This window comes from Vombatus ursinus, unplaced genomic scaffold (genome assembly GCF_900497805.2).
Source record: "Vombatus ursinus unplaced genomic scaffold, bare-nosed wombat genome assembly UNPS02014794.1, whole genome shotgun sequence".
NCBI classification, from domain to species: Eukaryota; Metazoa; Chordata; class Mammalia; order Diprotodontia; family Vombatidae; genus Vombatus; species Vombatus ursinus.
In genome coordinates this window covers 16,605,401-16,631,159 of record NW_020954572.1, presented here as the reverse complement: position 1 = coordinate 16,631,159, position 25,759 = coordinate 16,605,401, and the positions used below count along the sequence as shown (strand labels likewise).

General features: G+C 39.0%; 1 protein-coding gene across 1 annotated transcript in view; it reads left to right on the top strand.

Moving 5' to 3' along the window:
- SLC28A2 (solute carrier family 28 member 2) overlaps nt 1-13,201 on the top strand; it is a 61,305-nt gene extending 48,104 nt beyond the window's left edge. The window contains exon 19 of the mRNA XM_027870018.1: nt 12,923-13,201. Coding sequence (XP_027725819.1) covers nt 12,923-13,058 — 136 coding nt within the window. The 3' untranslated portion in view covers nt 13,059-13,201. The remainder of the gene's footprint in view (nt 1-12,922) is intronic.
- Nucleotides 13,202-25,759: the final 12,558 nt, after the last annotated feature.

The window sequence follows — 25,759 nt, the reverse complement described above, 5'->3', positions numbered from 1 at the left end:
TCTCTTAGGCATTGCCAGCAAGATTCTTGCCAGAGTCCAACTTATTAAAATTATCCTTCACCTGGAAGATGGTCATCTACCCAAGAGCCAGTGTGGCTTCAGAAAAGACTAAGGAATCATTGATATGGTGTTTGCTGCCTAACAACTTCAGGAGAAATGCCAGGTGCAGAACAGAGATCCGTGCACAATGTTTGTTGATCTGACCAAAGCATCTGATACTGTCAGTCGTGAGGGCTTGTGGAAGATCATGGCAAAATTGGTTGACTGGAGAAGTTCTTTAGTGTTGTATATCAGTTTCATGATGGCATGCTTGCCAGGGTTCTGGATGATGGACAATGCTCTTGTGCTTTCTCAGTCACCAATGGAGTAAAGCAGGGCTATGTGCTTGCTTCCATGCTTCTTTTTATTATTTTTTAAATTTATTTATTTTGATTTATCAACAGTCTCTTCCACATGCTTTTGAGTTTAAAATTTTTCTCCCTCTTCCTTCCCACCACCCTCCCCAAGATGGCACACAATCTGATATAGGCTATACGTATACATTCCTATTAAACATATTTTCACATTAGTGATGTTGTAAGTAAGAATTAGAACCAAAAGGAGGAACCACCAGAAAGAGGAAACAAAACTCAACAGAAGAAAAAAAATAGCAAATAGTATGCTTTGATCTGCATTCAAACTCCATAGTTTTTTCTTTGGATGTGGGTAGCATTTGCCATCACAAGGCCTTTGAAGATGTCTTAGATCCTTGTATTGCTGGGAAAGGTTAAGTTGATCAATATTAGTCATCATACAACATGGCTGTTATTGTGTACAATGTTCTCTTGATTCTGCTCACTTCACTCAGCATCAGACCACACAAGTCTTTCCAGGTTTTTCTGAAGTCAGCCTGTTCATTATTTCTTATAGCACAATAGCATTCCATTACATTCATATACCACAACTTGTTCAGCCATTCCCCAATTGATGGGCATCCTCTCAATTTCCAATTCTTTGCCACCACAAAAAGAGCTGCTATAAATATTTTTGTACATGTGGGTCCTTTTCCCATTTGTATGATCTCTTTGGGATATAGCCCTAGAAATGCTTTTGCTGGATCAAAGGGTATACACATTTTATAGCCCTTTGGGCATAGTTCCAAATTGCTTCTCAAAATGGTTGGATCATTTCACAACTCCACCAACAGTGCATTAGTGTTCCAATTTTCCACATCTCCAACATTTATCATTTTCTTGTTTTGTCATCTTGGCTCCCATGCTTCTTTGTATAATGTTTTCAGCAATGTTGTCCGACACCTTCAACAAAAACAGCATAAAGGTCCGCTACTGCATTGGTGGTAAATTATTTAACTTGAAAAGGCGACAAGCCAAGACTAAAGTGGAGGGAGAGTATGTGTGTGACTTTTTGTTCGAAGATGATTGTATACTTGAGGCTGAAATGCAACAGAATATGGATCAATTCTCTGCTGCTTATACTAATTTTGGCCTAGCAGTTAACACCAAGAAAACACAGGTGCGCCACGAGTCAACACTGCACCATTCATGAGCAGAACCATTGGTTACAGAAAATGGAGAAATCTTGAATGCTATGGATAAGTTCTCTTACCTTGGCATTATACTTTCTAGGGATGTCCACCCAGATGATGCAGTTGACACACACATTGCCAGAGCTAGCTCAGTGTTTGGCAGGTTCCAAAGGAAAGTATAAGAGAGAAGAGGTATTAGACTGCCTACCAAACTGAAGGTCTACAGAGCCTTTGCATTGACCTTGTTGTTGTATACCTGTGAAACCTGAACGATTGACCAGTGCCATGCTAGGAAACTGAATCACTTCCATTTGAATTGTCTTAGGAAGGTTCTGAGGATCACCTGGTAAGATAGGGTACTAGACACTGAGGTCCTTTCTTAAACTGAACTGCCAAGCATTCAAACTCTACTGCAGAGAGTGCAACTCTGATTGGCTGACCACATAGCCTGAATGTGTTTGCTTAAAAGACTATTTTATGAGGAACTCATACAAAGCAAGTGCTCACATGGAGGGCAGAAGAAGCCATGCAAGGACACTCTCAAGGGCTCTCTTAAGAACTCTGGAATCAGAGAGGATCCTGGGAAGATGGAGAAGTAGGTCAGAAAATTCCAAGCTCTCCAGATTTCCCCCACAAATAAGACAAAATAGTGCCTCAGGGCAAACAGAATGGGTAAAAATAAAGAAGAGTAGGTGTATAACAGTGGTCCTCTTAGGACAAAGGTCCCAGTGAAGTATAAACATCTCCAGGCTAGTTTCCCTGAAACAGTAAATAGTGAGCCCTGGGGCTAGATCAGTTAGGAGGTAATCTCTGCCCCAGCCACAGGAATTTTTACCTCCTGGACAGTGGGTTCTGTGCAGGGGAAGACTGAGGGAGCCTCTGCTAATAAGGGATGCCAGGCCCAGCTGTGCTGCTGAGAGGTGGCTGTGGGCAAGAAGGAACCAGCACATGCCTGGTGAGTGCAGAAGTAATGGGGTGGGGATGCCGCTGGCTGTGGGCACTTATGGGAGGGCAGAGTTCTTGGTTTCAGTTCCAAGCCATAGGGGACAAGTAAAGTGGGCTTTGAGAGCAGAAATACCATCCCCCATACCCCAGGACCAAAGGTGATTACAACACAGGATGATATAAATTTTTAAAATGACCAGCAAAGGAGAAAGAACCCAACCATAGAAAGTTACTGGGGGAATAGAGAAGACCAAGGTTCATCTTCAGAGGAGTATATTGAAGCAAAAAAAAAAAAAAAGCCTCTCCTACCCCATGTCATCATACCAGGGGGAGATCCTGAACCCCAGGTGGTGGAACAGGCAAGCCCCAACACCAGGACCCTCAAGTGCCTCAATACTGGCAGAGGAACCGGTGGAAACCAGCTCAGAAAACCACCACATACCATGGCATACTCTGGCAGCCAAGTCTCCTGGTGCCTCAGCAAAGCTCTGGGAAGCACAACTCCAAGAGGAAAAGCTCCAGGCAGAGAAACATCCTGCAGCAGTGAAACATCCATCTGCAAGGAGCCAAGGAAAGGAGCAAAAGCCCCAGGTGAGCAGGCATCCTCCTGGGGCCACACTCCCCATCTACCCCTAGAGCTCCAGTGTTGCTGACTCCAGCCCAACACCAGGGCTTCCAGAACCCTAGAGCCTCCACTGCCAGCATCTGAAGCCCCAGCACACAAAGCCAGTGACCAGGCCTCAGGCTCACAGCACAAGAAGCTGGGTCAGTGCCCCCTGCTCCCCAGCAGGAGAGCTTAATTTTTTTAAAGGCCAAAAAATAAGCAAACACCATGACCATAGATTCTTATTATGGTGACAGTGAAGATCAAGGCAGAAATTCTGAAGAGGACAACATTGTCAACAAATCCATATCCAAAACCTCAAAAGTGAATGTGTACTGGTCTGAAGCCCAAAAAGCCTTCTTGGAAGAGCTTAAAAAGGATTTTAAAAGTCAAATTAGAGAGGTAGAAGAAACATTGGAGAAAGAAATGAGAGGTATGCAAGGCAGAGTCAATAGCTTGAAAAAAGGAAGGACAAAAATTAATTGTAGAAAACAAGTCCTTAAAAAATATAATTGGCCAACTGGAAAAAAAAGTACACTGAAGAAAACAATTCCTTAAAAAGCAGAATTGGCCAAACAGAAAATGGGACACAAAAACTCACTGAGGAGAACTCTTTAAAAAGTAAAATGGGCCAAATGGAAAAGGAGGTACAAAATCTAATAGAAGAAAATAATTTGTTAAAAAATTAGAACTGGGCAAGTGGAAGTTAATGACTCTATGAGAGAGCAAGAATCAGTCAAACAAACAAAAGAATGAAAAAATAGACGAAAACATAAAATACCACATTGGTAAAACAACTGACCTGAAAAACAGATCCAGGAGAGACAATTTAAAAATTATTGGTCTACCTGAAAACCACGATTAAAAAAAAGAGCCTGGACAGCATCTTTCAGGAAATCATCAAGGAAAACTGCCCTGAGGTCCTAGAACCAGAGGGTAAAATAGCCATAGAAAGAATCCATCAATGACCTCCTGAAAAAGATCCCAAATTGAAAACACCAAGGAATATAGTTGCCAAATTCCAAAATTACCAGGTCAAAGAGAAATACTGCAAGCAGCCAGGAAGAAACAATTTCAATATCATGGAACCACTGTCAGGATTACTCAGGACCTTGCAGCTTCTACATTAAAAGATTGTAGGGCATGGAATATGACATTCCATAAGGCAAAGGAGCTTGGATTACAACCAAGGATCAACTACCCAGCAAAAATGAGCATAACCTTTCAGGGGAGGAGATGGCCATTCAAGAAGTAGGGGACTTCCAAACCTTTCTGATAAAAAGACCAGAGCTAAACAGAAAATTTGATCTTCAAATACAAGACTCAAGAGAGATATAAAAAGGTAAACAGGATAGAAAAAAAACAACCTGTTATTCATAAGGGCAAATTGTTTACATCCATACAAGGGAAGAGGACACTTGTAACTCTTGAGAACTTTACTGTTATTACACCATTTTAAAGGGGTATACATAGACAGAGTGGGTGGGTATAAGTTGACTTTGATGTAATGATAAAAAAAATCTAATTAAGGGGGTTAAATGGATCTAAGCAAGTGGACTAATGGGATCTAATTAAGGGATTGTACTGAGAGAAAAGGAAATGAGGCAGACAAGGGTAAATTATATTACAGGAAAAGACACAAAAACCTATTACAGTAGAGGGAAAGAAGGGAGGGAGATGAGCATTGTTTGAACCTTACTCTCATCTGATTTGGCTCAAGGAGGGAACATAATCAGTCTGGTATAGAAATCTAACTTGCCCTATAGGCAGTAGGAGGGAAAAGGGGAAAGAAAATGGAGGGGGGATAGAAGGGAAGGAAGAAGTAGTAAGGGGAAAGGGGAAGAAAAGGGAGGGGGCTAATAGAAGGGAGGGGAGAATGAGAGCAGTGGGACTGAGGGAGTGAGTGGTCAAAAGCAAAACATTAGTGAGTTAGGAAAGGGAGAAAGGAGAAAGAAAAGCATTAACAGTGGGGAAATAGGATGGAGAGAAAGACACAGATGGTGATCATAACTGTGAATGTGAATGGGATGAACTCTCCTATAAAACAGAAGTGGATAGCAGAGTGGATTAAAAACCATAATCTTACAATATGTTGTCTACAGGAAACACATTTGAAGCAGAGTGATACACACAGAGTAAAGGTAAAAGGCTAGAGTAGAATATATTATGCTTCAGCTGAAGTAAAAAAAGCAGGGATGGCAATTCTGATCTCAGACAAAGCAAAAGCAAAAATAGATCTTATCAAAAGAGATAAGGAAGGAATCTACATCTTGCTAAAAGGCACCATAGACAATGAAGTAATATCATTACTAAACATATATGCACCAAGTGGTTTAGCATCCACATTCTTAGAGGAGAAGTTCAGGGAGTTACAGGAAGAAATAGACAGCAAAAATATACTACTGGGGCACCTCAACCTCCCCCTCTCTGAACTAGATAAATCTAACCACAAAATAAACAGGAAAGAAGTTAAGGAGGTGAATAGAATTTTAGAAAAGTTAGATGTGGTAGATATGAAATTAAGAAAACTATTGAACTTATAAATACAACTAAGAGCTGGTTTTATGAAAAAAAAAATAAAATAGATAAGCCTTTGGTTAATTTAATTAAAAAAAGAAAGAGGAAAACCAAATTACCAGTATCAAAAATGAAAAGGGTGAATCTACCACCAATGAAGAGGAAATTAAAACAATAATTAGGAACTATTTTGCCCAACTGTATGCCAATAAATTTGATGATCTTAGTGAAATGGATGAATATGTACAAAAATATAGATTGCCTAGATTAACGAAAGAGGAAATAAAATACTTAAACAATCCCATTTCAGGAAAAAAAAATTCAACAAGCCATCAATGAACTCCATAAGAAAAAATCTCCAGGGCCAGATGGATTTACAAGTGAATTCTATCAAACATTCAAAGAACAATTAATTCCAATACTATATAGACTATTTAGAAAAATAGGTGAAGAAGGAGTCTTGCCAAATTTTTTTTATGATACAAATATGGTGCTGATATCTAAACCAGGAAGAGTCAAAACAGAGAAAGACAATTATAGACCAATTTCCCTAATGAATATAGATGCAAAAAATTTAAATAAAATATTAGCAAATAGATTACAGCAAGTTATCACAAAAATAATACAATATGACCAGGTAGGATTTATACTGAGAATGCAGGGTTGGTTCAATATTAGGAAAACTATTAGCATAATTGACCATGTCAACAACAAAACTAACAGAAACCACATGATCATCTCAATAGATGCAGAAAAAGCATTTGAAAAAATACAATACCCATTTCTATTAAAAACACTAGAGAGCATAGGAATAAATGGAGTCTTCCTTAAAATGATAAGGAGCATCTACCTAAAACATTCAGCAGGCATCATATGTAATGGGGATAAGCTAGAAGCATTTCCAGTAAGATTGGGGGTGAAACAAGGATGTTCATTATCACCACTGTTGTTCAATATAGTACTGGAAATGTTAGCTTTAGCAATAAGAGAAGAAAAAGAAATTGAAGGTATTAGAATAGGCAAAGAAGAAACAAAGCTATCAATCTTTGCAGATGATATGATGATATACTTAGAGAATCCTAGAGAATCAAGTAAAAAACTACTTGAAATAATAAACAACTTTAGCAAAGTTGCAGGCTGTAAAGTAAACCCATGTAAATCATTGACATTTCTATATATTACCAACAAAATCCAGCAGCAAGAGATAGAAAGAAATTCCATTTAAAGTTATAGTAGGCATTATAAAATATTTAGGAGTCTACCTACTGAAACAAACCCAGGAACTATATGAACACAATTACAAAACACTTTTCACATAAATAAAGTCAGATCTAACTAAGTGGAAAAACATCAGTTGCTCATGGGTAGGCCAAGCTAATAAAATAAAAATGACAATTCTACCTAAGCTAATTCACTTATTCAGTGCCATACCAATCAAACTACCAAAAAATTATTTTATGGAGCTAGAAAAAAATAATAACAAGATTCTTTTGGAATAACAAAAGGTCCAGAATATCAAAGGAACTAATGAAAAGAAATGCAGGGGAAGGTGGCCTAACCATTCCAGATCTTAAATTGTATGATAAAGCAGCAATCATCAAAACTACTTAGTACTGGCTAAGAAACAGAGTGATGGATCAGTGGAATAGGTTAGGTATGCAAGACACAGTAGTCAATGACTATAGTGATCTACTATTTAATCTACCTAAAGACCCCAGCTTCTGGGATAAGAACTCGCTATTTGACAAAAACTGCTGAGAGAACTGGAAAAGAGTATGGCAGAAACTAGGCATAGACCAAAATCTTACACCATATACCAAAATAAAATCAAAATGTGTTCATGATTTAGATATAAAGGCTGATACTGTAAGCAAACTGGGAGAGCAAGGAATAGTTTACCTGTCAGATTTATGGAGAACAGAAGAATTTATGACCAAACAAGAGATAGAGAACATTATAAAATGCAAAATGGATAATTTTGATTATATCAAATTGAAAAGTTTTTGCACAAAGTCAATGCAACCAAGATTACAAGGGAAACAGAAAACTGGGGAAAAAATTTTACAACCAGTATCTCTGATAAGGGCCTCATTTCTAAAATATATAGAGAACTAAGTCAAATTTATAAGAATTCAAGTCATTCCCCAATTGATAAAGGGTCAAAGGATATAAACAGGTAGTTCTCAGAGATGAAGAAATTAAAGCTATCTATAGTCATATGAAAAAATGTTCTAAATCACTATTGATTAGAGAAATATAAATCAAAACAATGCTGAGGTACCACCTCACACCTATCAGATTGGCCAACATGACAAAACAGGAAAATGATAAATGTTGGAGAAGATGTGAGAAAATTGGAACACTAATGCATTGTTGGTGGAGTTGTGAAATGATCCAACCATTTTGGAGAGCAATTTGGAAACATACCCAAAGGGCTATAAAAATGTACATACCCTTTGACCCAGCAATACCACTTCTAGGTGTGTATCCCAAAGAGATCATGAAAAAGAGAAAAGGACCCACATGTACAAAAATAATTATAGCAGCTCTTTCTGTGGTGGCAAAGAATTGGAAATTGAGGGGATCCCCATCAGCTGGGGAATGGCTGAACAAGTTGTGGCATATGAATGTAATGGAATACTATTGTGCTATAAGAAATGATGAGCAGGCAGACTTCAGAAAAACCTGGAAAAACTTAAATGAACTGATGCTGAGTGAATTGAGCAGAACCAGGAGAATGCTGTACATAGTAACAGCGATGTTGTGTGATGACTAACTTTGATAGACTTAACCTTTCTCAGCAATGCAAGGATCTAAGACATCTCCAAAAATCTCATGATGGAAAATACTATCCACATCTAGAGAAAGAACCATTGAGTTAGAATGCAGATGGAAGCATACTATTTGCTCTTTTTTTCTCTTCTGTTTTGTTTTATTTCCTCTTTCTTGTGGTTCCTCCTATTAGTTCTAATTCTTCCTTACAACATGACTAATGTGAAAATATGTTTAATAGAAATGTATATGTAGAGCCTATATCAGATTGCACATTGTCTTGGAGAGGGAGGGAGGAGGCAGGGGGAGAAAAATTTAAAACCCAAAAGTATATGGAAGTGATTGTTGAAAACTAAAAATAAATTAATAAAAAATTTAAAAAAAATAAAAGAAAATTAGAATTGGGCAAGGGGAAGTCAGCAAATGAGAGTCCAAGAAATAACAAAACAAAATATAAAGAATGAAAAAATAGAAAAGAAAGTGAAACGTTCACAAGAAAAACAACTGATCTGTTAAAACAGGAATAATCAGACTACCTGAAAGCTATGATCAAAAAAAGAATCTTGATACAATAATACAAGAAATAATTAAATTGTCCTAAAGTATTAGAACAAGAGAGGAAAGTAGAAATAGAAAAAAATCCACTGATCACCACGTGAAAGAGATCCTAGGAGGAAAACCTATAAAAATACCATAGCTAGATACTGAAACCCCTGGCTCAAGGAGAAAATATTATGACAAACAAGGAAAAAAAATTCAAATATGGCAGAGCTACAATTAGAAACACACAAGACCTAGCAGAGAGTACAATAAAAGACTGGAGGTCTTGGAACACTATATATAGAAGAGCAAAAGAACTGAGGTTGTGGCCGAAAACATAGTACAGAAATGTTAAGCATAATCCTGAACAAAAAAAATGGATATTCAATGAATTGCCAGACTTTCAGGATTTTGCTGCAAAAAGACCTGAAATCAATGGAAAATTTGATATGCAAGATCCATACGAAATATAAAGTAAACATCAAAGACTAATTACAAGGAACTCAATAAGGACAGACTATTTTTTATATGAAGAAATGTAAATCATATATTTAAGACTTACCAGTAATTGGGTAGGTCAAAAGAAAGATTGTGGTAGAGCTTAGTATGATGTGATACTAAAAAGTAAACCATCTAGGAAAAGGTAAAAAACAGTAATTACCTTATACAAATGAGGTGCAAGAGGAAAAATGAATACAGATGAATTAGATGGAGGAGGACGGCAGGTAGTTCTGGAACCCTACTCTCATCAGGAATGGGTTAAAGAGGGAACGATATATATAAATCTAGAAGGGTACAACAGTCTTCTAAATTTAGAAAGAAATAAAAGACTAAGGGGATAGGGAGTGGGGAGAGGATAAGGGAAGGAACTTTGGTGGGGGGGTAGATTAAGGAATAGGAGGGCAAGGTAGCAGGTAGAAGTAAAGTAGAGGAGTCAGGAGGGTTGGGAAGTAAGAGACACACACAAACATAAAATAAAGATCAGGAATAGAGTTTATCAGGGGGAAAAAAGCAGGGGTAGTAATCATGATCTCAGAGTTAAAGCTAAAATAGATTTAATCAAAAAAGAAAAATAGGGAAACTACAAGATGTCAGTTATATTAATCAATATTGTTTTAGACTATTAAAATAACTAGAGAGTATAAAGTTGGAATATTGCTGTGGTATAGGAAATGATGAGTTGGTGGACTTAGAAAATATGGAAAGACTTGGACCTATGAAGGAAGATGTTATCCACCCTCAGAGAAACAGAGGACAAACCTCTATAGTACAGTCTTACATAGATGCATATGAATGTATATGTCTATATGTGAGTATGATTACAGATATCTAAGTATATTTATCTGTATGTAAGTGTAGGTATGTATGTGTATATGTTTGTGTGTATATGTGTATATATGTGTGTGTGTGTATCTGTGTAAATTGTAGCCTTCTTGGGGGAGGGAGAGACGAATAAGGAAGAAAAGAACAAAGTAAGAACTGCACAGCAGAAAACAAGAGAAAACTTACAAGGAAGCAAAGAAAAGATGGACAGTTCTGAACACAATGTGGAGTATTTATTATATAGGCTTTCTTGAAATGGAAATATATAGCTATATATTTTGAATCCTCTCTTATGTTCTGCTGTGCACATGGCAATGAGTTTTTTCCTTTTCTTATTTTGTATTTAAGTTTAAAATAAATTAATAAAAATTTTTAAATAAAAAAAAGAACTTTGGAATAGATTGTGAGGCATGGGAGACCCTAGAGTCCAGGACTGTCCAGCATGGTGTTCCTGAATCAAAGAATGTGCTATGCTCTATAGAAGAAGAATTGTAGTAGCTCCCAAGAAACATGAGATGCTCAAATTTAGAGACATCTCCACTTCCAATGTTCATATGGACGGTTTATGCTGGATCTGTGGTTAGAGTCTTCTGAGCTCCTCGTGGTCTGATCAGTCACAGTCAGATATACTGTACCTTGACCCAACATAATGATGTCATTTTGGTCCTCTTCAAGCATGAAGGACAACAACCATCTGTGTGATCTTAGGTAAGTTACTTAAATTTCCTGTAGCCTCACTTTCATCATCAGTAAAATGAGGAGGATGGACGGGGTGACCCCTTAGGTCCCTTCCAGCTTTAAATCTACTTTCTTACGATAATACTTCAGGCTTCTTGTCGTCGTCTTCGTTGTTGTTGTTAAATTGTTTTTCAGTTATGTCTGATGCTCTGTGACCCCATTTGAGGTTTTCTTGGCAAAGATAATGGGGTAGTTTGCCATTTCCTTCTCCAGCTCATTTCACAGATGAGGAAACTGAGGCAAACAGGGCTAAGTGACTTACTCAGGGTCACACAGCTAGTAAAGCATCTGAGGCTGAACTCAGATGAGCTCAGCAGACTCAGTTATTATTATGAGGGTAGCTGGGTGGTGCAGTGGATAGAGTCCACTGAGCTGAGCCTGGAGTCAGGTAGACTCATCTTCCTGAGTTCAAATCCAGCCTCAGACACTTCCTGGTTGTGTGACCCTGGGCAAGTCACTTAACTCTGTTTGCTTCAGTTTCCTCATCTGTAAAATGAGCTGGAGAAGGAAATGGCAAACCACTCCAGTATCTTTGCCAAAAAAACCCCATAAAGGATCAAGAAAAGGCGACCATGACTGAAATGACTGAACAACAACAAAATTATTATGATGAAACTTACAGAACTTAGGTTTCTGACCTCATGGAGTGTAGAGTCTATCGGGGGAATAAAACATTTACACAGACATTGTAATGCATAAAATGACATGTCATCAGAGAGTTGTAAAACAAAGCATTCTGTGAGTCCAAAGGGGATTTGAGAAGGTTTCATGGAGGAAATATTTGCATTACATTTTTAAAGACAGTTGAAATGTCATTCAATTTAAATTTGCTCTTAAATTATTAATCCATTAATATGAAATCCATTTTACTTCACTTTTTAATTCACCATTTTGCTGTCAGTTACCTCAGTGTGTCTGTGATTTCACCAATGTGACTGTTCCTTTCACTTAAACCAATCATAATACCTTCCCAACCCTCCATGCCTTAAGAGATAGTTGTATGTGTTGTTGTGGCCAAAAATAATTACAGCCTGATAGCCAACTGCTGGTGATGAGCCTCTCTGCATCTAGCTGGGCTGGCCCTTGACCGGAAGATGTGTAATCAGTCATCAGGCCATACTCTAGGCCTCTCCAGCTTCGTAGGACCTGACAGACTTTCTGCTCTGCCAGCCTAGCCTTGATGTATTCAGAGTCACATCTGTGCCATCATAAAGCACTGGAGGAGGCCTTTTGTGGAAAAATCTTCCTGCAGTTATAATGATTTGTATGTCTATATTTAGCTCATATCATCCTAAAGTTATAAAGCTGCATTAGGACACCTAAAGCATCTTTTCAGGAAAGACTCCTGCTTTCAGGGATCTGGACCTCTAGGTTATGGTTATAAAGTTTATTTCCACTCAATTGTTCTAGAAATGACTTCTCAAAGAGGGCATGGCTTGGTCATGGTGTGTGTATGCATCGTGATTCTGTCACTTACCTATTCTCTGAGAATGAATGCATGCTGTGTGACATAGTCATAAAACTTTCCTGTGGGCAGTGGCCCAAATTAGCAGCAGGTAGGGCTCTGCGTTCTCTAGTCACATGTAACTCTAGAGGGAAGGGAAGAATACAGGAAAAGAAGCTAAATCTAGAGCTGGAAGGGACTCCAGAGTTCGTCTAGTTCAACCTTATCATTTTACAAATGAGGAAACCGAGGCCCAGGTAACATATGCAACTTGTCCAAAGTTATACATGGAGTATCAGAGGTGAGATTTGAACTCAGGTCCTCTAGCTCCCAATTCAGGAAGCTCTTCTTGAAATTCAACCCTGGGCTTTAAGGAGATGATAAATTTCATTGAGCAACTTGATGACTTCTGATTGTTCAATGTTTCCTTCCTTTTTTAGATATTTGTCTTATTTTTCCTCAATAGAAACTCAATTCTGACCAATTGACACATTTCTCTGGCTTTCCATTTCAGTATCACACTCAACAACACTGGCCAGCTCCCTTTTTCACAGCTCAGGACAAGCCCAGAATTTAGTGCTGAGACCCTTGCCAGCTGCTGTGGATTCTACGACCATACCAACTGTATCAAAAACAGCCTGTTTGTGTAACAATATTTGATCATAGCTCATAGAACCTCAAAGGTCTTTGTAGTCATCTAATCCAGTGGTAACCCCTACAACTGTATATGAATTTAGAAAACAATAAATTAACATGATCTATGTTGTATTATATTTTTAATTCTTTTGTTAAGCATTTCCCAATTACATTTTAACAAGGTTCAGGTTACACTTGAGAGTTCCCAAGTGCCAGATCCATAAGCTTGGTGCCTCTGATATAGTCACCCCTCTCATTTTACAATTAAAACAAAATGGTTTCAAATTCCTTATTAATGTCCAGACTGATTTAATACATGGTTCTGTGAGGTTTTAAATTGTCCAGCCTACAATAAAAGAAACTGAGGCAGAGCTCTGGGATAAGGGCACTTTATTAAATAGTTTACAGTCCCCTCTAATGAAGTGGCCCTCAGCTCTTCCTCATGATCTGAGATGCCCTCGTCCTCCAGGGCCGTATTTTTATAAGGTTTGATACCAGGTTTAATATTTGCATGCTCTAGAGGGGCTCCACAGAATACGGAATCTCGTTGATTGACAGACCTTGCTTTGAGGGCCAAAAATGACGTATGAGCCAAAAATGGTATATCAGCAGGGGGAGTGTCTTGGGCTGAGTAAAGCATGGGACTTTTCCACTAAGTGGTCATAAGAGGGTCACCTGCTCATGTTGGATGAGAAAAAGTGGTTCAGAGGTACAAAAATAAGTTGGGGGATTTTCTATGTAATTGAGTCACCTCTGCCATGCTGGGCTTGATTACCATAACAAGGAAAAACAAGCGTAGAGAGCCTCTAGTCAGCTTCCTATGATTAAGCAAGTGAATTTCCAATCTGCAGTTCACAGCTCTGGGGCCTGATATACAGAACTTATAACCACTATCCCTATGGAATCATATCAAACTGATTAATACTGATTGACATAGAGTAGGGCTCCACATGAATCACTTCTCATAGTTCCTACCGTACAATTAACCCACCAAAGTCTTTAACAATCATGTAAAATTTAAAAATTTCATTTTGGTTCATAGTTCACTGATAAAAGTGAATACTCATGTGGGACCAGACAAATTTTCCCCCCCTGTGCCAAATTAAAGCTTGTCCTAAGAATGAGCTTGGGTTTGAAGGATTAAAAGCATTTCACACAAACTGTTATAAACTTAAGACCAGAAGCTATTGTGGAAATTGGTCAGCAGGGTACAAAGTGGAAATACGGTTTAATGTGTGAGTGATGTGAGATTTGGGGCAAGTGAAGGAAAGGAATGCTTTTCTTAGGTTTGTGGTCGTTTGGGTTTATGAATTTCCATAGTCATGTTTGAAAGGCATATGCATATTTATTGAGAGGGATGAAGTTTCCTTTTAAACATTCTCAAGGCCACTGTATTCTCCATTTCCCCAAGTAAATGTCAATTAAGGCCCTTCACAATTTTGGCCCCACTTTATTTCCAATTTTATTTCATTATCCACTCCTTCATGAAATCTATGTTCCAAACAAACTGAAAACTCCATCTCCTACCACTGTCTCCCATACTCTGCTTCTCAGAATCCTTGCCTATCCTTCAAGGCTCACTCAGCTCAGGGGCCAACTCTTTCTTGAAGCATTGTCTGGGCTCCCCCTCCCGCAGGTTATCAGTGCTATCTCCTTCCTAGAATTGCTTTATAATGTATTTATCTGTGCTTATGTTGTATCCCCAGTAGAATAAAAGCTCACCGAGGGCAAGACACTACTTCTTTTGCATGTTTGTTTGTCTTTCATGGCACCTAGCAAAATGTCTTGAACAGAGACGGACCTTAAAAAATGTTTGTTCGATTGAATTCAATTACTGCACATCCGGCGAAGAGATGTGCGAACCTGTCTAGGGTCTAGGGTCTAGACCACTGAACCTGGTCTGGGTGCGGGAGGGGGAATGGCCATAGCATCCGCCCAGCTGAGACCAAGGAACTTCAATCTGGTGAAGTAAGAAGGGTCTGACGGCCAGCGGAAGAACTGATTCTACAAGGAGGGACCAGAGTTGCCCTGAGTGACCAGTCTAGTCTTGAGAAGAGAGGAGGAAGAAGAGACGAGGCACTGTCGGAGAGGAGAGGTGGGACATGGGGGGGTGGGGCGGAGAATGATGGGGAGGAGCCGGATGGAGGGGGCGGGGCGACAAGAAAGGAAAGAGTGGGGCGATGGGGGCGGGGCGTAAAGAGGGTGGGGCGAAGGGGAGGGGAGGTGCCGGATGGAGGGGCGGGGCAACAAGAAAGGGAAGAGTAGGGCTACGGTGGGGGGGCGGGCGTGTAAAGAGGGTGGGGCAGAGTCCTGGGGGCTCCCCCTCTCGCCCAGCCCCACCCCGCATACATATATATGCATATATATAGAGACTTCAACATTGGAATACTAGTTTTGCATATGCCTTGATACAAGGACCTAAACTAGAGTGGTAGCCCTAGTAGAGAGAAGGCCACAGATGTGAGAGAGGTTTTGGATTAGAACAAATGTCTTAGCAACTGATTAGATATGTGGGGTGAGTGAGGATAAATAATGGAACATAAATCAAAAGTTGTGACCTTGGGTTACTGGAAAGATAGTGATGCCCTCAACAGAAAGTCCCTTTTAAAGAAGAATGGGTTTGGAAGTAAAATAATGAATTTCGTTTTGGACATGTTGAATTTCACATTTTGAATTGGGACATTTTAAAATCCTTAACTTCTTTCAGAGGTCAGTTCAAGTGCTACTTTCTACACGAGGCCGTTACTGCTACCCCTTAGCTACCAGTGCTGACTCTACTTCTCAAAATTACCTTGCATTTACTTTTTATGTGTGTCTGTGTGTGTGTGTATGTATGTATGTATGTGTGTATACATATATATGTGTGTGTTTGTGTATGTATATGTACATATGTACATTTGTATGGGCATATTTTGTTTTCCTCAATAGAATGTAAGTTCATTTAGGGGGACTGTTTGGTTTTTGTCTTTATATACCTTCAAGGTGCTTGATAAATACTTGTTGACTGATCTTAAATTGTAGTTTCTTTGTAGACAGAAGCATTTCTGTTTTAGAGTGACTTGTATAATATATATAATTTGTTGCTTAATAACTTTTTTGATTAGCATTCCACCTTGGATTTTTTGAATTTTATTTTTAGCTGGAAAAGATAGAAGATGGAAGAGAAGAAGAGAGAACGAGTCTGTTTCTTTAATTTCCATGGAGAATGGTATGGAGAATCTAGGCTTGGAGCTTATGGTAACTTTGCCGTTATTGTTCATGTGGCTCTGTGAACTAGTCCCAATGCTGTCAGAAGCATCACTTTCCTTCTAGATTTCTGGTCCTGTTATTATGGCATTATCTTTCATTTAAAGCTATATAAAAGAAATTCAGAAATAAACACATGGAGCACATAAAATGAGTAACAGAGGGGCAGAAATAAAGGGGGAGGAGGGAGGAAGTTCCAGCTAGGGACAAAGCATCTCCAAATGGGATAAGGGCAGTCTTCCCTCAAATCTCCCAGTAATCTCTTTCAAATTACTATACTAATTTAGCATCTTTTTCTTTGAAAGCCTAACAATAATTTTGCCTGTTATTATAGGAGTAAAAACAAAATACAGAGGAAACTACATTGACTAAAGTACAAGGGAGTCATCTGAAAGATGAGGAGATTTGGCCTTTCCTTTTTTGGAGGTATGAGATTTCTTTAAGATTTCATTTCTTCTGTTTGATAAAAAGGGAAATAAAGGAAGAAGAAGCATTAGAGAAAAGTTCTGGTTTCGGGTGACCTTAGAGCTGGGGAGATTATGTCCACCAGATGGCGACAAAGCTTCAGAGGCTCTGTTTTAAAGAGATTGCCTCCAAAATCCAGCATGAAAATTTTTTTCCATTAAAAAAAATATGTATATTTATGCTTTTCCCCAAGAAAGCTTTAGGTAAGAAGTAAGATCAGTTTAGATTACATTCTCTATACTCAAGACATCTTAGCTTTGGGCTCTACATCTGTCTTCCTCCAATAAAGCTCAATCTAAGCTTTTCTCACACAGTTAACACCCTGGAAAAGAAAGTAAGAAGTAGGAGCTATATACCTGTTAAACAGGTGAGATGGCGTTTGGAGGAAAAAAAGATACTAGACTAGCCCCGAACGGCAACTCATATGTGTAATTCCAGCAGCTCCTAAGGAGGCTGAGGTTAGCAAATCTCTCGAGCAGGGCAGTTCTGAGCTGCAGTGGTCTGTGCCAATTCAGAGTCTGCATTAAGTTCAGCAACAATGTTAAACACATTGTCTAAAAAGGGGCAAACTAGCCCAGATCAGAAACAGAAAAGGTCAAGCTCCTGTTTGGCTTAGTAGTAGGATTGGCTTGTGAGTAGGCTCTACACTTCTAGCTTGGGCAAGATGGGGTTCACTCAGTCTTTTTTTTTTGTTTTGGTTTTTTTTTGATTAGGCAATGGGGTTAAGTGACTTGCCCAGGGTCACACAGCTAGTAAGTGTTATGTGTCTGAGGCCGGATTTGAACTCAGGTCCTCCCGAATCCAGGGCCAGTGCTCTATCCACTTCGCCACTTAGCTGCCCCACTTAATACAAAAAAAAGAAGGAAGAAGAAGAAAATGATACCTTTCAGAATGTGGAAGTTGATTATTTGGTATCCTCAAGTGACAGAAGGACAAATGAAAACAGTTGTTTTCCTAAGACAAGCAGCCCTTAATTGTACCTTCTAGTGTACCTGGATTAGCTGGGATGCTGTTAGGTCCAGATTCAGATGGAGATTATTCTGATGTGCTGCTCAATGGATATGGTCCTTTGGGCTTAACCAGGGTCAATATGAAATTTTCTATCGCAAAGTCTTGCTTTCATCCTATCATCCTGTCTTCTATTCCCTTGAACAAGAGCAGATTCTGGGGCTGCTAGGTGGTGAAGTGGATAGAGCACCAACCTTGGAGTCAGGAGGACCTGAGTTCAAATCGGGCCTCAGACACGTAACACTCACTAGCTGTGTGACCCTGGGCAAGTCATTTAACCCCAACTGCCCTCACCCCCCCCAAAAAAAAAAAAGCAGATTCTGTTGGAAGCTACACAACACATCCCCTTCTGAGTAAAAGTTGATGAGAATAGGCCAGGGTTGTTTCTCCATTCTGCATTTTACATTCTTCTCAAGAGGAGCCTGAAGTCTCTCTCCAAGGCAAGACATTTCTTCAAAGTTCATGTCCAATTGTTTCGGTGGATCCTGCTGGGATTGATGTGTAGAGGTGAGACACTGAATGTAGTACTTCCAAAATGCAGAAAAATTAGAGATCGAAAACACCATCGGAGTCTTAACTATCCTCAGTGGCCAGGGTCATTTCTCATAGATTACTCTTTCCAGCTCTATTCTGCCTTGAGATCCCTTTGTTGAAGTTTCCATGACCTTCCTATACAGGCCTACCTTGATGGATTGATGATTGATGAGGGGAAAAAACCCTATTGAGGTCTCCCAGTTCTAACCTCTTTCTGAAAAGCCACTGACATTTTATATTCTCTGCTCTTAGACTCACTCTAAGGCATTCTTCCGGCCTTTTCTGGAGATCTCTATTATTTCTGGCCCTAGCCACTCACAGAGAAAGCTTAAACAAACAAAAGGAATGAACAACCAACATTTATTGAATACCTACTACAAGCAAAGCAGTATCAGTGAAGTGTGTCATGTACTAGCATAATTATCTCTCCAAAGCATCTGTTACTACCACCTCTGCCTTTTGATTCTGAGTATATTGTCCAGGCTTTTGCAAACCAAAGCCATTGTTAGCTGTTTTTAAGCTATCTCTTCAAATAAGGGATTATGACAATGACCAGAAACCATGGCTTTTGTCTTTCTCAAGATTGTCACCTCCTGTACATTTAGGATTCCCCTATGGTTTTTCCCCTCTTTCTTCCACTGTAGTCTAACCTAGAAAAATCTCTACATTAGCTCCCTTTCTCCATTGCCCTTAAAAAGAAGTCAGTTAGCATCTCTCATACAACCCTAGTGTAATAAAGGTTCAAGAACTGATTGGCATTATGGAATTTGTAGTTCAGAGAATACCCTTCATTCAAATTCCCTCAAATAAGTCCATGGCTATCTCTCACACTGTCCTGTTGAAGCATGTACATTTGGCAATAAATGAACTACTTCAACCCTTCTAATAGGTTCTCATGGAGTCCTTCTCAGGAGGCAGTAGCTTCTGTTTCCTTAAAGTTAGGGTCCCTCAGTATATTTATTTCACATATCATCTTCTAAACCATTGCTTCTGTCAAACAAAATAACTGAAGAGAAGTAAATTAGCTGGCCCTTTATAAACATTTCATGTTTCTTTTAACTTAAAAATTATTTTTGTAATGTTTTCCCTATTTTTATTCTGTTTAATTCTTGGGTAAATCTGCAGAAGGTTTCTTTGTACATATCTCTTTGGTGACCTGGAGGAGTCTCCTAGGGAGAGCAGTGGCTATTCTAGCATCTGGCTGAGCAGTCCTATCTTTCAGAGACTAGTTACACTAAGCATTGAATTAGTCTTTCTCCCCACACATATAATTGTCTTCCAGCAAGTAGGTGGCCTCTATAGAATAAAAGAGAACCAGTCAGGGCAGAGGTTATAGTTGCCTCCTTTGAATCCCTGACTCATCCATTTTCCCTCTTACTAGCTTATCCTGCCTTCTTGTTGGCTGCTTATGTCTTAGATTTCCAGAGGGTCTGGCCTTGTTCATCTTCACTTGTACCATGTTCTTCTTCCTGTCTCATAGCCTGTTATTTAATATACTCTTTGGAAAGAAGCTGATGAGGTATCTCAAGTTCTTTGGAAAATCCCACCTAAACTATTGTCTGAAATGGTGAGTAACAGATTCTTGGCCAGTAACAGATTGTTTTTAATCATTATTACTTTATAATACCATTTGAGATTTGGTAGGGCTAGATCACCTTCTTTCACATTTTTTTTTCATTGATTACCTTGATATCCTTGAGTTTTTGCTCATCTAGATGAATTTTATTATTTTTTCTAGCTCTATAAAATCATTTTTTGATAGTTTGGTATTACACTGAATAAATTGATTAATTTCGGTAGAATTGTCATTTTTATTATATTGGCTTGGCCTGCCCATGAGCAATTAACATTTTTCTAATTATACTAGTGTTCATATAGTTCCTGGGTTTGTCTGGGCAGGTAGACTCCCAAGTATTTTATGTTGTCTACAATTATTTTAACTGGAATTTCTCTATCTCTCTTTTACTGCTAGACTTTGTTGGTAATATAGAAATGCTGATGATTTATGTGGGTTTATTATGTATCCAGCAACTTTGCTAAAGTTAATAATTTCAAGTAGTTTTTTAATTGATTCTTTAGGATTCTCAAAGTCTTAACATCATATCATCTGCAAAGAATGATAGTTATGTTTCCTCATTGCCTATTCTAATTCCTTTAATTTCTTTTTCTTCTCTTATTGCTATTAGCCAACATTTCTAGTACAATATTAAATAATAGAGGTGATAATGGGCATCCTTGCTTCATCCCTGATTGTTTTGGGAAGGCTTCTAACTTAGCTCTATTACAGATGCTTGCTGATGATTTTAGATAAATTTTATTTATCATTTTAAGATAAGTTCCATTTATTCCTGTGCTCTCTGGTGTTTTTAATAGGAATGGGTGCTGTATTTTGTCAAAGGCTTTTTCTGCATCTATTGAGATAATCATGATTTCTGTTGTTTTTATTATTGATATGGTCAATTATGCTGATAGTTTTCCAAATATTGAACCAGTCCTGCATTGCTGGTATAAATCCCACCTAGTCATACTGCATGATTCTTGTGATATATTGCTCTAATCTCTGTGCTAGTATTTTATTTAAATTTTTTCTAAGAAATAATAATTTATTGCCTTATTCCTGTCAAAGTGGTAGGTGCTTCAACAAAGGACTGGTGTTTACAGATGTAGCTAGAGGTCAGAGACTGACAACACAGGAGAATCCACAGTAAAGGATGATCAGCCCTGCTGTCCTGGCTTCTGGACTGGCAGGTCTTGGTTACTGCCACCTGGCTACAATTGGGCAGAATTCTGAAAAAAGGTTTGTTATTGCCTTTCAAGAAGACATGGTAATAGGGGCAGCTAGGTGGCACAGTAGATGGAGCTCCAGCCTTGGAGTCAGGAGGACCACACCCTCATCTTTCCCTCCATTATAATGGTTTTTTCATGCCTTTTATGTGGGATAATTTATTCCATTCAATCTGCCCCCTTCTTCTTCCAGTTCAATTTTCTTTCTCACCCCTTTATTTTTTGGGGGGTATCATCCCATCAAAGTCACCTTATATATACACTGTCTGCATATACTCCTTCTAATTGTTCTTATAGTAATAAAGTTCTTAAGAGTTACAAATATTATCTTGCCATATAAATATATAAACAGTTGAACCTTATTGAATTTCTTATGTTTTCTCTTTCTTGGTTTTTTTTTTGTTTGTTTTGTTTTTTTACCTTTTTATGTTTCTCTTGAGTCTTTTATTTGGAAGTCAGATTTTTTATTCAGCTCTGGATTTTAATTAGAATCTATTTTGTTAAATGTCCATTTTTCCCCCTGAAGGATTATGTTCAGTTTTGCTGGGTAGATAATTCTTGATTGTAATCCTAACTTCTTTGTTATCTGGTATATCATATTCCAAACCCTCTGTTTCTTTAATGTGGGAGTTGCCAAATCCTGTGTAATCCTGACTGTAGCTCCATGATATTTGAATTGTTTCTTTTTGGCTGCTTGAAATATTTTCTCTTTGATCTGTGAGCTCTGGAATTTAACTACAATGTTCCTCGGAGTTTCCATTTTGGGATCCCTTTCAGGTGGTGATTGGTGGATTCTTTCAATTTCTATTTTACCTTCTGGTTCTAATATATCAGGGCAGTTTTCTTTGATAATTTCTTGTAAGATGTTGTCCAGGCTTTTTTTTTTAATCATGATTTTCAGATAGTCCAATAATTCTTATATTATCTGTCCTGGATCTATTTTCTAGGTCAGTTGTTTTTCCAATGAGAAATTTCACATTTTCTTCTATTTTTATTTTGTTTTATTGTATTTTGATGTCTCATAGAATCATTAGTTTCCTCTTGTTCAATTCTAATTTTTAAGGAATTATTTTCTTCAGTGAGCTTTTGTACTTCCTTTTCCTTTTGGCCAATTCTATATTTTAGGGAATTATTTTCCTTGGTAAATTTTTGTATATCTTTTCTCATGCTATTGACTCTTTTTTCATAATTCTCTTGCATTACTCTCATTGCTTTTCCCAATTTTTGTTCTACTTCTATAATTTGCTTTTTAAAATTCTTTTTAAGGGGCAGCTAGGTGGCGCAGTGGATAGAGCACCGGCCCTGAAGTCAGGAGGACCTGAGTTCAAATCCGGCCTCAGACCAAACACTTGACACTTACTAGCTGTGTGACCCTGGGCAAGTCATTTAACTCCAATTGCCTAAAAAAAAAAATTCTTTTTAAGCTCTTCCAGGAATTCTTTTTGGGCCTAAGACCAAATTATATTTTAGTTTGAGGCTTCACATGTAGCCATTTTGACACTATTGTCCTCTTCTAAGTTTATGCCTTGATCCTGTCTATCACCATAGTAACTTTCTATAGTCTAGCTCTTTTTTGTTTTTCACTCTTTTTTCTGCTTTTTTTTTTTTTGTGACTTGGTGTTTTTATGTGAGAATTGAGCTCTGGTCCTATACTGTCCCAAGCTCTTTGTATTGGGGCTCTGGGTCTTACTGCTGGCACTCGCTAGGCTTCAGTACTTAGCTGCTTGCTTTCTTTGGAGGGTACACTTCCCTTCTGGCTTGTACTGGGGGGTGGGGCCTCCCTGTGGGCCTCTCCTGAGTGTGGTGTTTAACTGCTGGCCTGCTCCAGGGGTGGGGCCCTGCTTCTGTATTGCTTTGGAAACAGGGTCTCTCTGCTGGTGGGCCCCAGGGGCAGGGTCTCACTATTGGCCAGCCCTGGGGAGGGGCTTCACTACTGGTCAGCAATGGGGTCAAGGCCTTGCTGATGGATTGTGCTGGCTGTGGGGTCACTGGGGTAGAGCCTTGCAACACTGCACAGACTGCTCACTAGCTTAGGGGTCTGCTGGTTTACAGGAGGGTGGGGCTTTGATGGTGTATTGCCTGAGGCCTGGAGCCTTGCTACAGGCTCCCTGCTGCGAGAATGACTGCTGCTGCTGCTGCTGCTGCTGCTGCTGCTGCTGCTGCTGCTGGACCTCACTTCCCTCCCACCCATGTGAGACAGACCTTTACTGTGGGATTGGTAAATTGCTTCCCTGTTCCTAGATCAATTCTGAGGCAGTTTTCTAGTTGTTTGTAGGGGCATTTTTGAGTACTTCAGAAGGTTCCTTCCTCAGTCCACCATCTTGGCAGCAAGTCAACCTAAGGCCTTTAAAGTGGATTACAATACATCAACAGGATGAGTCAAATATTCACATACTCCAATGGATCTGTGATCTTAGTGATTTGTATGCTCCCCTCAGTGATGCACATTGCAAGCCTACCCATTCTTCTCAACTCTTATCCATACCTTCCCATAAGTTTGACATAGGGCCAAAGTCTAGTATTCTGGAAGTCTTCCTTACTTTTTTCTGACATCATGAAGATACCAGTGGGGCACAGGGCTTGTTCACCTGTCGTTACCTTCATTATATGATCAGCCCATGTTCTTTTCCTATTATACATTTCCCTGATGGCATCTTTTGGTTGTGATCTTCTTCAAAGCTCCAATATGTTGTAGCCTGTTCTTATTCATTATATTCCTGTCTGTTGCCTCCTATGTAATACTAATGTTTAATGCTTTGGAAACTGTGGTATTCTATGTCTCACAACCATACAAGAACACTGATAGAATATTGGTATTAAAAATGATGGATCTGAGTTCAAATCTGGCCTCAGACACATGATACTCACTAGCTGTGTGACCCTGGGCAAGTCACTCAACCTCAATTGCCTCATGAAAAAAAAAAATGATGGTCTTATGGGAGAAACTTGAAGCTGTTAAAAGAATGTTGCAATTTCCTGAAGATAACCTAATCCATTCTTTTCATCCTGTTTAATTCTGGGCCCAAATTATTGTTTATTTTCACTGTTTATTTGAGATATGCACACTGATGGACAAGTTCTATAGGTTGTCAGGTCAGGCTAGACTCTTTTAAGTTGTTACAGATTTCTTTTAGGAGGTTCTGTTGGACTTGTAATACCTCACTAGTCATAAAATAAAATTCTGTGCTACATCCATTTTGGTGAACACATTTGTTGGGCATGCATCTCCTTTTTTTTTCATTGAATAGGGTTATTTTTGTTGTTATATCATCTAAAGAATCTTGAGTGATTTTGGTGTGTGGATGAGAGATGCCTTTTTTTTAATCATAATCAAACAGTAAACACAGTGGGATCTCATATTCTCTATATCTTCCAGTCAAATGCAAAATGGGAAAGATATGGTTCATTATAGAATCATTTACTAAAGCCTATCTTTTCCCCACTCATATCCTTATCAAGGATGTCTTTGATTTGTATATAGATGAGTCTCACAAAGATTTTGTATAGATAGAAAAGTAGAGCTTGGTATTCATTTGGTCACCTTTTTCAGTGTTAATACAGTCTGACCACCACCCAGAACTATGACCCAGATCCAAGCATGGGCAAAGCAAGAGAATCCTGCCTCAGCACCAGCAAAGAGATCCCTGTAATCCAAACAGCTCGTCAATTCCTCCTCAGTCTGTGGGCTGAGAGCTTAGGAAGCATCCATCACCCTGTGGCTGCACTGGGGCTGGTGCTGGGAATGAGCTTCTCTCTCATCGTGCTCACAAACCTTTCCCACTGAACTTCCACGTTGTCTTTGGCGTTTGTGGTTTGAGAAGTCTGGAAACTGCCACAGCTGCCAATGATTCAGTCCCCTGAGGCCTGCTCCAGGTTCGCGGAGGCCTGCTTTTTGCCTGCGCACCCATGCTGAACTGTGTTCGTCTCCCAGCCTGGTGCGATATACCGTTCTAATCAACCATCCAGGTTTTCTTGGGCTAGAAATTTGTTTCACTCTGTCTTTTTGTGGGTTCTGCTGCTCTCGAATTTGTTTAGAGCCATTTTTTACAGGTATTTGGAGGGCTTTGGGGGAGGCTCAAGCAAATCACTGCTTTCACTCTGCCATCTTGACTCCACCCCCATCTTAGTCTCCTTTGCTAGCTCCTCATTTATGTCATTCACTCTCCCGAAGGTTTTGTCCTAGGCTCTCTTTTCTTCTCCCTGAACATTCTCTATTTTGATAATCTCATCAGGTCCCACAGATTTAACTCTCATCCATATGTACATGTCTCTCAGATGTATCTATTCATCCCCATTCTTTCCTGAGCTTCAGTCATGTATCACTAATTACTTATCAAACATTTCAAACTAGATGTCTCAGACATCTCATACTCCACAACTATATTCATTCTCTTTCCCTCCCATTCCCTCCTTTCTTCTAAATTTCTTGACTTATTTCAAAGGCACCATCATCCTTCTAACCTCCCAGGGTCATAACTTCAGCATTCTTTCAACTTTACTCTGCTTCACCCTACATATCCAATTAGTTGCCATATCTTGCAGTTTTTGTTTTTAAAATTTTTATCATTATCTTTTATTTTTACGTCTCCTTTGCTTCCAAATATACGCCTCTCCCATCTCCTACCCCCAGAGAGTCTTTTCTTGAACAAGCCTTCTCCTAGTTCTGTTTTCTGTTAGC